The 14,977-nt window shown below is 42.2% G+C and overlaps 1 protein-coding gene across 11 annotated transcripts in view; it reads left to right on the forward strand.

Annotated features, from left to right (window-relative positions):
* PDLIM5 (PDZ and LIM domain 5) overlaps positions 1-14,977 on the forward strand; it is a 215,764-nt gene that overhangs the window by 157,396 nt on the left and 43,391 nt on the right. For all 11 annotated transcript variants that reach the window (XM_072624993.1, XM_072624989.1, XM_072624997.1 and 8 more), the window contains one exon: positions 12,912-13,099. In XM_072624993.1, coding sequence (XP_072481094.1) covers positions 12,912-13,099 — 188 coding nt within the window. The remainder of the gene's footprint in view (positions 1-12,911; positions 13,100-14,977) is intronic.

The raw sequence follows: 14,977 nt of genomic DNA on the forward strand, positions 1-14,977 counted from the left end.
GATCTGATTCCAGACTGTCATTTTTCTTCCTATAAATTTATTTTTCTTAACTTGATCTCACTTAACTCTTTAACTCACTTCTCTCTCACATGCCAGATTCTTTCTTAGCATGCAGAAGCCGCCTTATTAACTGCTTCCTGAACATTCAGTCATTTTTCATTCAATAAAAAGGTCTACAACTTGCTCTCATTTTTCCCAGAAAGCTTTTTTACACTTGCTGGATTTCTCGATCCCTAATCCTCAGAACAGCTCAAAGATAGGTTTCAGGTGTTCTCTGGAGATTTGTCAGGAGGAAAGGGAGAGTGGAGAGCTGCCAGAGTCAGGAGGGTGAACATCCTGCCTGTCACACAAACTGGCATTGTGTAACTCTGAGCAGGCCATGCCTTAGGCAACTCCAATATTTTGGGTTAACCGGCAGTTGCTTGTTTGTCTCAGAAGCTTTCTTACCAGCACTAATCAGGTACACACACACTACAGAGAGAGAGAGAGAGAGAGAGAGAGAGAGAGAGAGAGAGAGAGAGAGAGAGAGAGAGAGAGAGAGAGAGAGAGAAGACAGAGACAGAGACAGAGAGACAGAGAGAGACAGAGAGAGAAAGAATGTTTGAGAGGAAATAAACCCATCGATGAATGGCAAGCCAAACTAGATGAAGAATCAGGACACCCCCAAGGGGGAGACAGAAGGAAGTATGTTCCAGGCAAATTGAAGCAACACCACCATTTCCACTTAGACCTTGATAAAGACAAACTAGGATCTTCACCCAAGAACTTTGGAAATGGCAAAGTCCCCCAAACCACTAGTTCTGCTTCCAGCACAGTCATCATTGAAGGGAAAAAATCATAGTGAAAAAGGGACCCTCATCTTCCTCATCACCACCAGCAACAATTGTTGCCCAGTTGCCAACAACAGGTAGATGGGCTCAAGAATGCTGGGGGTGATGGCACTCCTAGAACACAGGTTCTGCTTTCAGCTCCACCCTCACAGCCATTTTCTGGGGAGGTGGTTTCTGCAGATAAAGAGCCAGCCATTCCCCATAAATAGTCACTTACAGGGCAGGCAAGCTAGCCCAACTAAAACATCAAGGCTGATGGAAGGATAGAAAGTGACATGAGCCAGATAGGTCAAACCACCACCTCCACCTTGATCACCATTTCCCCTCAGATCCTGATGGAGATAACTGAAGACCCTGAACCTGAGAGCCTTTAGAATAACAATACTTTCCACCCAGTGAATATAGCCATCACTTCTAAGAAGCAGCCCCTGGGGAAAAGCAGCCTGGCCAACTGCTTTGGTGCTACAGCCACATCTGCTGAAGACCCAGCATACTAAGTTCTCATCACCAAAGTTCTTGACAAAATCAAATTGTTCAACATCGTAAAATAATATGATTTTATTAGTGGAAATGATATCAAAAAAGAGGCATTGCCATCTGCTTTGCTGCTACACCCCAAGGACCAGGGAGCTTTTCCATTGGCCTTACTGCTGAAAGCTTCCACATGTGTTGCCTCCTGTATTAGAACATGAGCTCCTGAAGGACAACAGAACCTGTTAAACCTTTCTGTTTGTATTCACAGAATTCAGCTCAGGGCTTCACACATGATAAGCACTTAATAAATCATTTATTCATTTGCACATTAACCCCCTCATTCCGATTTTAGTACGTTTTTATGGATTGTCTTTTTACTAAGAACAGAGAAAAACACCCCCCACTCCCACACTCCCCCACTAATCTGGGCACCCATCACTGATTACAAAGTGATTTGTTCTATTACCTTGATCCAGTTATATACTGAGTGCTCACTATTTGTAAAAGTCTTTTTCTTGGCATTGAAATCTAGGAATTTCTAGGAAATTTGACTGACCCTCCTGAAAATACAAGACCAGTATTCTCCCCTTAAGGAGCCTGCGAACTAACTGGGGAGATAAAATGGCTGAATTAATTATCAACAGTATAAGACTGTCGGTGCTAAGCTAGTCATTCAAATCAACATATTAATCAAATATTTCTCAATTTTCCAGTAGCTGCAAGATACTATGTTGGACACTAAGACTACAAAGATGAATATAACAGGCTTTTATTAATTATTTTGTAATCTAATTGGGAGATTTTATACACACACAATCTGGGTTAAAAGGAGGAGTGTGCGAAGGAAAAGTTCAAACAGGAGTATATTATGAAAAAAATATGGGGAAAGAGAAATCACTTTAATCTTGGAATCAGGAAGATGGAAGCAAAGAAAGCTTTGTGGAAGAGATGGCCTTGAAGGCCCGTAATCCTTGAAGGCCCAAGTTTGACCATGAAGGAAGGGAAAGGCCTAAACAAATCAAAATGGGTAAGAAGCCCATTTGAAGTCTGGGTTATCTTGGGAGCAAAGACATGGATCCAGGAGAGAATAGGACAGAAAATGGAGACAGTACAGTTTGACAAGCGTATAATGCATGTTAATAGAAAAAGTTATGATATGAAGGTTGAAAGGAGCAGGTTTGGAATGAGCTGGAAAGCTGAAAAGGTAGAGGGGCAGAAATTTATGGTAAGAAGAGGTAGTTTCTGAATTTAGCATCTTGGAAGTAGAATGGTTTCAAGAGGGTGGTTTATGACTTGCGGAACTTGTCTTCCTTTCTTTTTTCTGGAATGGCCAATATGGAAATATGCTTTGCTCGACTTCATTTTTGTAATAAGCTTTGTAATTCTTGCCTTCTCAATGGATGGAATCAGGGTGGGGGAAGGGAGAAAATTGGAACTGAAAATACAATAAAATAAATAAGAAGGCAAAGTCTGCTTTGCAGGATGGAGGGGGCACTAGAGGTCGGAGGTTCTAAGAGTTTATAGACCCCTGAGCAATGGGGCTCAAGAAATACCTTACATAGGAAATGGCATTTGAGCTGAGGAGCTAGGGATTCTAGGTAACATAGATGAGGAAGGACTACATAGTCATTGGAGCTGAGTATAAGGAATTGTAAGGACAAAGTGTTAGAAAAGTGGATGCTGAAGACTCTGAGAGTGATGGTTGAAGTTCTCTGCCATAGTTGTGAAGATAGGCATTCAGAAGCGAAATAAATAAGAGTAATAAGTTTTAAGTAATAAGTTTCAACTATGCACATACTTCCATAAGCCCAATAGTAGGGAATAAAGGGAAGTAAGGGACTGTGATTGGAGTTAGGGGGAGCTAGAATAGGGCTGGGATGGATTATGGTTAGAATAGGAGGTAGGACTCTTGCTCAGGGTGGTGGATTGAAATGACAGAGTAGGGAAGGGAAATTGAGGGGAGAGTTAGAGGTACTTATTAGTCATTTGGGGGGTTTTAGTCCAGATCTTGTCTTGCTTTCTCTCCACTATGGCAGGCTACCTCTCACTGAGCCAGAGAGGAAGAAAAACAGTGGGCAGGAAGAGATGGTATTTGGAAAAGCTCATAGTAACGCTGAGAATGTTGGTTGCATGATCTATTCAAGCCCCTGCATGGATTTATCTCTCCTATGGAGTTTCTTGATGGACTCACTCTAGAGGCAATGTGGTTGGGGGTGAGAGCAAGATTGATGCTCACATACTCTGCCTCCAGGTGTTGCTCTATATGTGTGTATATATACATATACACAGAGATACGTTTTTTTCAAAGACTATAGAAATTAGGATGGGAAAACCCTCATTTTTAAACATGACAATGTTTATACTTTTGCTTCCAGAATGAATGATGTTTTACTATGCCATTAAGGAAATGAAATAGAGAAGCAACATGACACAATGAGTAGAAAGTTAGCCTTGCTGTCAGGAAGCCCTTGGTGCAAGGCCGACCTCTGACACAAACTGGCTGTTCAACGCTGGTCACATCACGTAACCTCCTAGAGTCTCCTAAACAACACATATGATCAGGTTTCAGACTGTTCTATTTCAATGGAATTATAAGTCCAGTCCAAAACAACAACAGAAACCAAAATCAGCCACTAGATATGGAGTAAAAATGAGTAAGCTTTGTTTATAAATCACAAGTTTTACAAGTAATGCATTTCAGAGGCCTCCGGGGCATGGTGATTGGAAATCTAGAAGACTTGAGTTCTAGTTCTGACTGCAACGAACTTCCATTTTAAACCTGGGCAGTTATTTAGCTGAGTCTGTTTCCTTATCTTTAAGACTGATGATCTCCCAAAACAGGCAGCACAAAGCACGATTGTACCGGAACGGTGCAGCAAGTGGGCCTTGGAACAGGCAGTCTTATAACACAAGTTTCAAAACTGAGTCCCTTCTCACCAGCTTGTGACTTCCAAATGTCCCCTTTTGGCAGCTGAACTTTATTTGCTGAAATAACTAAACAAATGTAGTACTGGAATGTAAACCCAAGATAAGTCAGGTCGCTGACATTGAAAGTCAACTGTTGTTTCCTTTGTCATGAATGCTGAAGATTATTTTGAGTTTTGGTTTTTTTTATAGTAAGCTCAGGCCATTTTAAGAAGGAATTTTTGTAATTGATGTGTGTGTGTGTGTGCGCGTGCGTGCGTGCGTGCACACATGCATATCCACACGTTTATATTTGTTATTTTGAATTTTTAAAAAGACTATAAAGCCTTGGTGTATCTATGTAGCCAGGAGCCATATTTGTGTAGACTTTATCTGGGAGAGCGGGAAGTGGAGAGATGAGTGAACAAGCCCCACATTTATTTAACAGTTTCTTTGGATATGTTTTACTTCAAGGATCTGTGATTTCCTGTGGGTAAGAACTTAATACAGATATAGACTGATACCTTTTTGAGTAAAGGACTTGACATTGGCAGGGAAGTAGCCCGTGAAGAAACAGTACGTGGTTATACGATCAAAGTACGGTCAAGAAACATGATCATTCCAACATGTGATTGATTTGAAGTAGAGGTTAAGAAGTGAAGGTGGCTCAGTGGATAGAGCACTGGCCATAGAGTCAGAAGGACCTAGTTCAGACACTTGCTAGCTTTGTGACCCTGGGCAAGTCATTTAACCCCAGTTGCCTCCAAAAAAAAAAAAATAAGGAACTTGATAAACTTGGAAGCAGGGGTATTTGAGGAGAAATTAACATGTAAATTGAAGTCCCTCCTTATAAGGCCAGGAGGTGGTCAGGCTCAGGGTGTCCTGACTTTAAATCCTATCTCTGCAACTTATTTATTGCCCATATGACCCTGGACAAGTCCCTTAATCCTTGTTGGCTACTTGTTTCCTCCCTAGTAAAATAAGAGTAGATGAACTAAATGGTTTATGAAGTCCCTTCCGGCTCTAAATATGTGATCCTATAAAATTAAGACATTTCCGTGTAAGAAAAATGCCATCTATAAATATTTGGGATAATATAGAATTTCATATTTAATATTTGCAAAGGAAAGTATTGCTCATATTGAAATTTAATTACAAAACTCCTCTTAACATGGTACCACTTGGGAAGTTTGGGAAGTACCACTGTAGTTAAGAGAAAGAGAAAGCACTGGAATTATTACTATTTTTTAATTGAAGATTAGGGTGTTATGTTACAAATATTAACTAATTAAATCTTTCTGGGATGCTGCTCTCTATATTTGGAGAGAAGAGAGACCCTTGGCAAGGAGATGGTTTAGGAGAAACCCATGAGGAATGCCATATTCTAGGGTGCTGGCCATAGGTGTCAGGAAGGAAGAAGATGCATTTTGAAGAAACATATACAATAGTTCAACCAGTCCCATTCAGCAGCAAATATAAAGGGGTCTGCTCTGTGCAAGACACTTGTCTGCATGCTGAGACAAAAAAGGAACAAAAGCTACCTTCAGGGAGCCTGCATTATTTTGGGGAACTGGATAAAGGAAGTGGGGAAAGTGCAACAGACAGGGATGACTTTCCAGTTTTCTGGATTACTGAGAAAGACAACAAATTTGGAAAACTGAATGAGCCCCAGACCTGAATAACCAAGGCCCCTTTTAATGCTTTAGAACTATGTATCCAAAAAACCTTTGGTGACACTAGGAATTAGCTGATGAGGTTTAGGGTGCCGGGGACCCCAGAATACCGACACACCGGGTCCTGCTTCAATGAATTCGGCACAAGCCTTCTTAAAGCCAAAGAAAAACAAAGTTTATTAAAGATTTGGCACCTTGGGTTGACTTAAGGAGCCTCACCATTGTAACACTAGTACTGCAAAGCAGCCAGATAGAATCTCAGTTAGACAGAGTCTGTTCTGGATTAAACCTAAGCACCTTCATGCAGGCGAGATGGAACTTGAATACAGAGAAAGACTCAGGGAAGCATCCAGGTGTCACCAGGTAGTCTTGGGGTCCTAGAAATGATCTTCATAGATCAACCCCAGGGAGGATCCTGATGGGAGAGGCCTGTAGTCCAGACAATCCACAAACCAGGCTGGGCAACTTGAACTTCAAGAAAATGCTAAGTAGTTGGGAATATCAAAAGGATGCCAGGATCAAAGGAAGAGAATGCTAAATGATGATCAGATAGGGAGTATCCAGGCTAGGAGAAAAGGAAGGGAATCCAAGGAGCCCCCCACCCCCACCCCTCAAGATCAGACTTTCCAGGGCCCTGCAGACAAATGTGACAAAAGTCCTCCTGATCCAAGGGGAAAAGTTCTTGGCTTAGGCTTGTACCCATCATTCCCCCTGCCCCCCTAAACAGATAAGACCCAAATTCTTTTTGGTAAGGCGTGAAGGTCTCAGCTTCTAAAACTGCTTCCTGTTGGCAAGGGGCATAGAGCTGTCCCTGCCTCTCTGGGTCCTGTTCAAGGGGTCAGACTTCAGAACCTGAGCCATGCGAGGTCCAGTGGGCTGGAGACCTTGGATTCAATCAGAGGTTGGCATATAGCCTGTCATTTGGAAGTTGATGGCTTGCACTCTGGAAAAGACAAATCTGGCAAAGAATTTAAGAAAGGAGTAAGAATAGGGGCAAGTATAGAAAGAAGTCAGGATTCCCATGAAGAAGATGATTTGGGGGCACTGAGTTATTATGGTCTGAGTTTGGGTGCCCCAAGGATCAGAATGGTTGCACATTAAGCTCCCAGTTGAGAAGGGTATCTTTAAAGGATCAATAAGATATTGTAACTAGAAGGAGCTGTGGCATTGTGCCTTAAGCCTACTAGGAGAGTAAGGGGGAAGGATGCTGTCAAAGGTGCAAGTAGGAAATGCTCCCTTGGAAAAATTGGTACAGTTGGCCAGTGTAAAGTTCCCGATACACTCATAAGCAAGGTGTTGAGATGAAAAGAGTAGCCCATAGGGGGGTGGCCAGCATAAAAGGGGTGGCATAGACCTCTGAGGAAATTGTATTGGGGAGGGGAACTTTCCCAAAAGTCAACTTCCCCCTGCCCAATGAGTTTCCCAGTTTGACCACGGAGTCATCCTCCCACTAACTCCTACTTTCAAGGCCAAATGTATTTAAAGTATCAGGGAGGAGGAGAAAAAGGGTTAACAGTGTCATTGCCAATTCAAAAGGAAACACTTTCACAAGAGAGAAAGAAGTAAAAAGAAAGAAATATTTTCCATGGAGGGGATTAAAGAGGACTATGGCAAGGCCAAAACATAGGAGAGCATGTTCGATAGGGGAGTTTTTTTCTGTCAGATATCCCCTTTCCTTCCAGATTGCTCCATGGGCATATAGAACAAGGAAAATATATTTTGAGTAAATAAACACATCCGCTAGCCTAGGGTCAGGTACTAAGGAATGGGTTAAGACGCCCCAAGCCTGTCCCCTCCTTTCATCAACATACAGAGTGAAAGGTTTTCCTAGACTGGGTAGGGCTAGTGATGGGGTGGTGGTCAGATTAGTTTTCAGAGTCTCAAAAACTTTAGCCTGGTCTGAGTCAGTGCCCTGAGCAGGGTCATAAAGGGGTTTAGCGATAAAACCAAAATTAGGAACCCAGTGTGTACAAAATTCAGCCATGCCTAAAAAACACTCAAACTTGTTTCTTAGTGGTGGGAACAGGGATAGATAGACAGGATTGTCCTTTTTCTCTCAGAGGTTAAGGAGTGAGAAGTGGGTGTGAATTCATGGCCCAGATACTTAATGGACTGGCATGCTATCTGGACTTTGTTTAGAAAGACCCTGTAGCCTTAAATGTCTAAGAAATTAAGGGCTTCTGTGGCAGCAGCCAAAGAACCTTCCTGGATGGGGCTACAAATAGGAATGTCATGCACATACTGAATTAAGCCACTACCTGCTAGTTTCAGGTCCTTTAAATCCCTTCCCAAAGCCTGGCCAAATAAATGAGGGTTACATTAAAAGGCAAAAATAAATTGTGAGTATGCTCCATTAGGCTTTTTTTTGCAGGAAGGATTGCAGTGTTGCATGGAGATGAACAAGGGATAAGGATTTTATACTTAAGGAATTTTTCAGTTAAAAGTTGTAGTCCTTCCCAGGCCTCAGGCTTAATCAGATACTGGCTGAGATAGGAGAGCACTTTAGGGTCTGGGAGGCTTAAAACTATTGGGGTGGCAGAAGTAGCTTGCCCTGGAATTCCCAGATCCCAAACAATTGTCTCGACTGTCTCCCACACACTCAAGGGAGCATGGGGAGATTTAGTGAACAGAGAGAAAAGGGAGATGGGAGGATTAACTAGAGAAAACTGGCTTCCCAATTTCACTATCAGGTCCCTTTCCAGCAAGGGGACAGTGCTAGAGGAGGGAATAAGGAAGGAGTGTTTAAACAACAGATGCTCAAGTAAGCTAGGGAGGGGGTATGTCTGGAGACATTCCTTAGTTTCCCCTTCAATACCTATGAGTTCATCCTTCTTTGCTGAAGAAGACCATGCTATCAGAGAAATGATGACATGACTTATACTTGACTTTGTTTTGAGTGAGAGAGGGCTGTGCAGGTCATCAGCCTCACTTCTCCTCCAGAGCCATCTGAATCCAGTGACCAGATATTCATCAGGATGACTAGAGATGACCCAGGATGCACTGGGAGACCTTGAGCCCTTTTGGCCAAAGTCTTTGCAAGTACTCACTTAGGGTGAGGCAACGCCTTTCTCCTATTCTGTCCTATGCTGTCCTGTCCTGTCCTCTCCCAAAACCTTAAACCTACTGCACTCTGAAACTGGGACACCAGTGGGCCCCTACCCAAGGGTTCCTCTGGACCCTCCTAGCTTTAGAGTGATTATCAATAGTAATTGTTGCTGTTTCCCACCCAGCCTGATGTCTTTCTTTTTTCTTGACCTCATTAAAGGGGCCATGCCCTGGCTACTTCTTAAACAGGCCTGTTCAATGAATGGCCTCACCCTAAGTGAGTGCCTGCAAAGACCTTGGCCTAAAGGGCCTAAGGTCTCCCAATGCATCCTGGATCCTCTCTGGTCAATACCTATGACCCGAGGGGTCAAGGGGCGAATAGGGCCAGAGTAACTGGTTAAAGCAGGGAACTTAGCCATGTTAAAGTGGGTAACCTTACCCTCAGCCTTCATTTTTGCCCAGGGCTCGGAGAGAGAGGTGGAAAAAGTGGGAACGCTGCCAGCACCCAGACTTTCCCATCATTCCAAGATTTGAGAAGACTGGGGGGCAGGGTTCTGGGGGGAGGCTCTACCACTTTTCCAACCTGAGGGACAATCTTTCCTCCAATGTCCCTCCTGGTCACATGGGCACAGTTCCACAGGCATTGGTTCCTGGGGCTCCCTCTGGAGGGGCACTCCTTGGACCAGTGACCCTCCTTGTTGCTCAGGGAGTGGGGCCATAAAGGGAGGCACCTTAGTAAGGCATCATAGTTGGAGCCTGAGCTAAAGTCCCCAAGAAGGGGTAGGTCACGGGCAGAGATACTGTAGAGACCACGGTGGGGGTGGGGCCTGAGCTTAGAGCCTGAGTAAGGGTTTTCTCGAGCAGAGGGGGAGGTGGAGGAGGTAAAGGGAAAGAGACATGGTAAGTAAATAAGGCAGGAATAGAGGGGGGTTGGGGTACAGGAAAATGGAAAGGAAACCAAGGGAAGGAAGGAGTGACCAAAGAGGGGGAGGTCAGTAAGGTTGAAGGAGGTTAGGGGGTGATAAGAGGGCTTAGGGGAGGTAAGGGAGCAGTAGGAGGTTGGGGAGCTTGAGGAGGGCTCTGGGGGGATTGGGGAGGGGGTAGGGGTTGGGATGGTGGTAATGAAGGTAGGGAAGGAGGTGAGGTTGAGACCCTGGGAGCCATAAACAGGGGGTCATCCAAAACATCCAATTCACCCCCACTGCCCTTTTGTGGAGCGGTTCTAGCTACAAGCATCTTACAGTCTCTTCTAAGAATGGGGTTCTCAGAGAGCTTGACAAAGGCCCTTATGTAAGGTATTTCTATCTATTTTTCCTTTTGGTAACAATATAATTCTAACTGTAAAACAGTATTACATTGTAAGGTCCCAAAATTGGGCCATACTTCATGGTCCTCTAGGTGATACTGAGGCCAAACTGTGTTGCAAAAGAACTCCAACTTTTTCTTTTTAAGTTCTTTAGAGAAGCTAAATTTTTCACAATTTTGTAAGAGACAACCCAAAGGCGAATTTTGGGGGACTGAAGAGGATTGACCCATTATAAGTGTGGAGCTGGAAGTCCCTCGCTCCATAAAGGAGGACGTGGGAGTAAGCCTTGAATAAAAACAAGGGGAGAAAAAATGAAAAAATAACTGACATTTTCCTAATTCCCTAGTGCCCAGGGAATTCAGAGAATTTGGCACACGTTTCCTGATCTATGTTTTGAAGGGTGTACCCAGGTCCAGGGCCTCAAACGCAGCCACTGGACCTACAACCTGAGAGCATTCTCTAATTCCCTAGAACCCAAGGAATTCAAAGAGTTGGCCTGATACTGGGACCTAAGGCCAGGTCCGAAAATCAGCTTCCAAGGTGCTTGGAGAGCGAGAAGGGGATAGAGAGAGGGGGAGGCTTACATCCCTTCCAGTCTTGGCAGAAGAACTTGAGATTAGCAGGTCTTCCCACTCAGGGAACCAAAAGTGATGAGGTTTAGGGGTGCTGAGGACCCCAAAATACCGACACACCAGGTCCTGCTTGAATGAATTCGGCACAGGCCTTCTTAAAGCCAAAGAAAAACAAAGTTTATTGAAGATTCACCATCTTGGGTTGACTCTTAAGGAGCCTAAGCATTTGCAACACTCATACTGCAAAGCAGCCAGATAGAATCTCAGCTAGACAGAGTCTGTGCTGGATTAAACCTAAACACCTTCATGCAGGTGAGATAGAACTTGAATGCAGAGAAAGGCTCAGGGAAGCATCCAGGTGTCACCACGTAGTCTTGGGATCCTAGAGATGACCTTCATAGATCAGCCCCAGGGAGGATCCTGATGGGAGTGGCATTGTTCAGACAATCCTCAAACCAGGCTGGGCAACTTGAACTTCAAGAGAATGCTAAGTAGTCAGGAATATGACAAGGATGCTAGGGTCAAAGGAAGAGAATGCTAAATGATGATCAGATAGGGAGTATTCAGGCAGGGAGAAATGGAAGGGAATCCAAGGACAACCCCCTAAGGTCAGACTTTCCAGGGCCCTGCAGACAAATGTGACAAAAGTCCTCCTGATCCAAGGGGAAAAGATCTTGATTTGGGCTTGTACCCCATCACAGCCACACTCAAGAAAGTATAGGAAATAAATACAGTTTCCCCCAAAATGCCAGGAGAAAGGGGAAGAGGAGTTTCTGCTTTGCCCAGTCATCTCTAACTGCTAGGAATGCTAGCAAACATTAAGATTATTCAGAAAAAGGTATACTATCTTCCTCCTGGAGAGGCTGACTGTGCCACTCTCTGACAAGTTGATTTAATTGAGAATCCTGCCATAGCTGTTGCTTCTTTGTCTGATTCCAAATGTTATAACTTTTGCAAATGGGAATGAACATGTAATTGCTTGCTTGGTTGTTCTTCTTGTGGTGTTAAAGAATTGGAAACTAAGGGGAAGCCTATCCATTGAGGAATGACTGAACAAGTTGTAGTATATGATTGTGATGGAACACAATTATACCATAAGAAAGGACAGGGAGGTTTCAGAAAAACCTGAGAGGACTTATATGAACTGATGCAAAGTGAAGTGTGCAGAACCAGAACAATCTATACCGTAACATCTGCATTGTAAGGATATGAAAGACTTAGTAACTCTGATTTTTTAAAAGCCTTCAATTACATTATTTCAACCATCCTGTACACAGAGTATTTTTTTAAACATCAATCTCTATTTGGAATTTTTTATCCTGTCCTGTGGGGTCACTGCTCTCTGAAAGCACCTTGCTCTCAGAGAGCTTGCTTACTCTCAGTAAAACCAAACCTGATTTCAAAAAGTAAGGGAGCCCTTAGTCTAGACTGGATTTAAAGGACTTCCAGAGTAAGGGAATAGGCTAATAGCTCACTGTTGGCTTTTAAAAAAAGAAAGACAGTTTCTCAGACTGTCCTTATGGTTTGAGTTTGTGGCTTTGTTAGGCAAAAAATAAAATAAAATTTCATGGAGGGGTCTAGTCAGAAGAACATTGACCTCAGAGTAGGAAGGCAGCTTTGAAGCTTGACTTCAGATGGGATTAGCTCCATAACTGTAGGGAAGTCATTTAAACTCAGTTTCCTCATCTGTAAATCAAAGATAATGCTGCTTCTTAAACTACTCACCTCACCAGAATGCTGTGAGGACAATATTTTTAAAATGTTAAAGATATTATGTAGTAGATAGGAAGAACAGTGAAGAGGACAGAAAGGAGAAACAATAACTTTGTCCGTGGGTGAGATATTCACTTATAAGCCTCAGTTCCCTCATCTGTAAAATGCAGTTGATAATACCCGTAAGTATCTACCTCACTGGGCCATTGGGAACCTCAAATGAGAGGATTCTGGCCATTGCAAAGCTTGAAATGTCACACGAATGGCTATGATTACTATTATTATTAAGTTATAAAGAATTATACAGATTTGAGCTGCTCTTGTCTTTTTCTTGTCTCATGTTCACTGCTACATTCTCACCAGAAATGAATTATTCCTTTCTGTCCCTACCTAGCAATATTCAAGACCCCTCCCAGCCTGCAGCAAATACAGTGGCCTCACCAAGGAACATGACCCAAGGTCCAGAAAGTCCTATTACTTCTAGACCTGGAGTGGCCAGCCTCACCACTGCAGCAGCTTTCAAACCTTCAGGCTCCACAAATGTCATCAAGTCACCAAACTGGCAGCGTCAGAATCCAGCAGGTAAAAAGGGAGGATCTTTCTTATTTTCTACCACTGAAAATCAAATTCCTGGTTTTCTGGTTAAAAGTGGGAGGGGAAGGTGGGTGAGACTACTATTTGAAAGAAAGAAAAAAGCATTTATTAAGCACTCAATGTATGCCAAGCACAGGGGATACAAGTGCAGAAAGCAAAAACAATCCCTCCCCTTAAAAGGTTTGCCTTGTGCTATGTAAGTTGGAGTATTTGATTTAAATACTTTAAAAAGCTTTTTATAAAATTATTGCTTGGGTAACTTGGATTTAGAAACAAGTATAAGAAATAACTGCTAGATACAGGATAATAAATTTAGAGCTAGTTCATTCCTTTCTTTTGTAATTTGTCCCTATTGGTGTGTAGTCAACATTTCACTTTGTATTCAAAGTGGTAGAATTAGGACTGCTAGGTGTTTCCTAGTTTTGTCTCTTTATTCCAATAAATACTGTATATTATATAACCTCAACTGGGCCCTCACTACAGCAAGGCAATCCTTTTACATCTCTCTGGTAGATTCACTATCTTGTTTATCACAGTGGCTTTTACCAATTTTTCCATCCCTCCTCAGACATGCCACAGTAAGGGGATATAGTAACTGCTTTTAAGTTCTTGAAAGGCTATTCCAGAAGGTAGAATTGGTAATGATGGAAGGATGGATTTAGGCTGGAGCTGTCTGCCTCTGGAAGTAGGGGATTGCCCGAATTGGAAGTTTGTTGCCAAGACTGGTTTGCCTCTTGGTGGGTGTGTTGCAGTTGGAATCCTTCTTCAGGGGTATGGCTTCTAAGGTCCTTTCCACTTCTGAAATCTTGTGATGCTTTGAAACGATTGTGAATTGTTGCTCTAAGGACAGCCATGAAAAAGATTTATGCTGCAAAGTGGGTGTGGGTGTGGATGTATATGCTCTTGTGGTCATGAAGAATTTACTAATGAAATGTATTTGTTAGTGCCAAATAAATACAGTAACTCATTAGTGACTAGTTGACTAAACTCAGGTCCTTGGGGTTGGTTTATACTGTGGATTTGTTTTAACAAGTTGCTTTTTTTCATAGACATTACAAAGATATGCTTAACTTTTCCTCCCCCACCCAGTACAAAATGGTCCAAATATAGCATTTTTTGAGATATTAATTATAAGAATGATGTTTGATTTCATTTTCTTTCTGTAACTAGAATACGGATAAGAAGTCAATTTGTGCTGGACAGTGAGGAGATGGGCTGCCTTAATTGTATTTAAACCATAGACAGTTTCTCAGGAAAATATATATTGGTCATATGTCCACCGTAAAAGTAAAATATTTAATAGATCTCTGACCTTAGGCAAATTACTTAAACTCTCATTTTTTTCAACTGTAAAATAGGATAGGCTCTTCTAGAAAATCTCTACATTTCCTTCCAGCTCTGGTAGTCTCATCATTCAATGAATGCAAGTCAATTACGCAAAAAGAGCTATGACATTTTTGTGTTTTTGAAGTATGATTTGCAATTTTTGCCCACAAGGAACATTTAAACATGGCCATAGTTTCATTAAGAAGGTTAATATGTAAATCATCTACACCTTTTTGGGAAAATAAATCAAAATTGAACTTGTTCAAAGACTAAATGACTATTAATAGAAAATGGTTCATAAAGAGTAGACAAATAAAAATGCTAATGAAACCATTATTCAAAGAAACCATTGAATTCAATTCAGCAAGTATTTCCTGAACACTGACTGTATCTAGCATGGTGTAAGGTACACTGATATTTTTATAGGTGCATTTAGTATTTAAATGAGTGACTTACTTTATATTATTCTGTATTAGCCTTACCCATAAAAAGATTCCCTAGCCCCTGAATATTTTCAATATTTATTTTATAACCATTAAA

This window comes from Notamacropus eugenii, chromosome 7 (assembly GCF_028372415.1).
Source record: "Notamacropus eugenii isolate mMacEug1 chromosome 7, mMacEug1.pri_v2, whole genome shotgun sequence".
NCBI lineage: Eukaryota > Metazoa > Chordata > Mammalia > Diprotodontia > Macropodidae > Notamacropus > Notamacropus eugenii.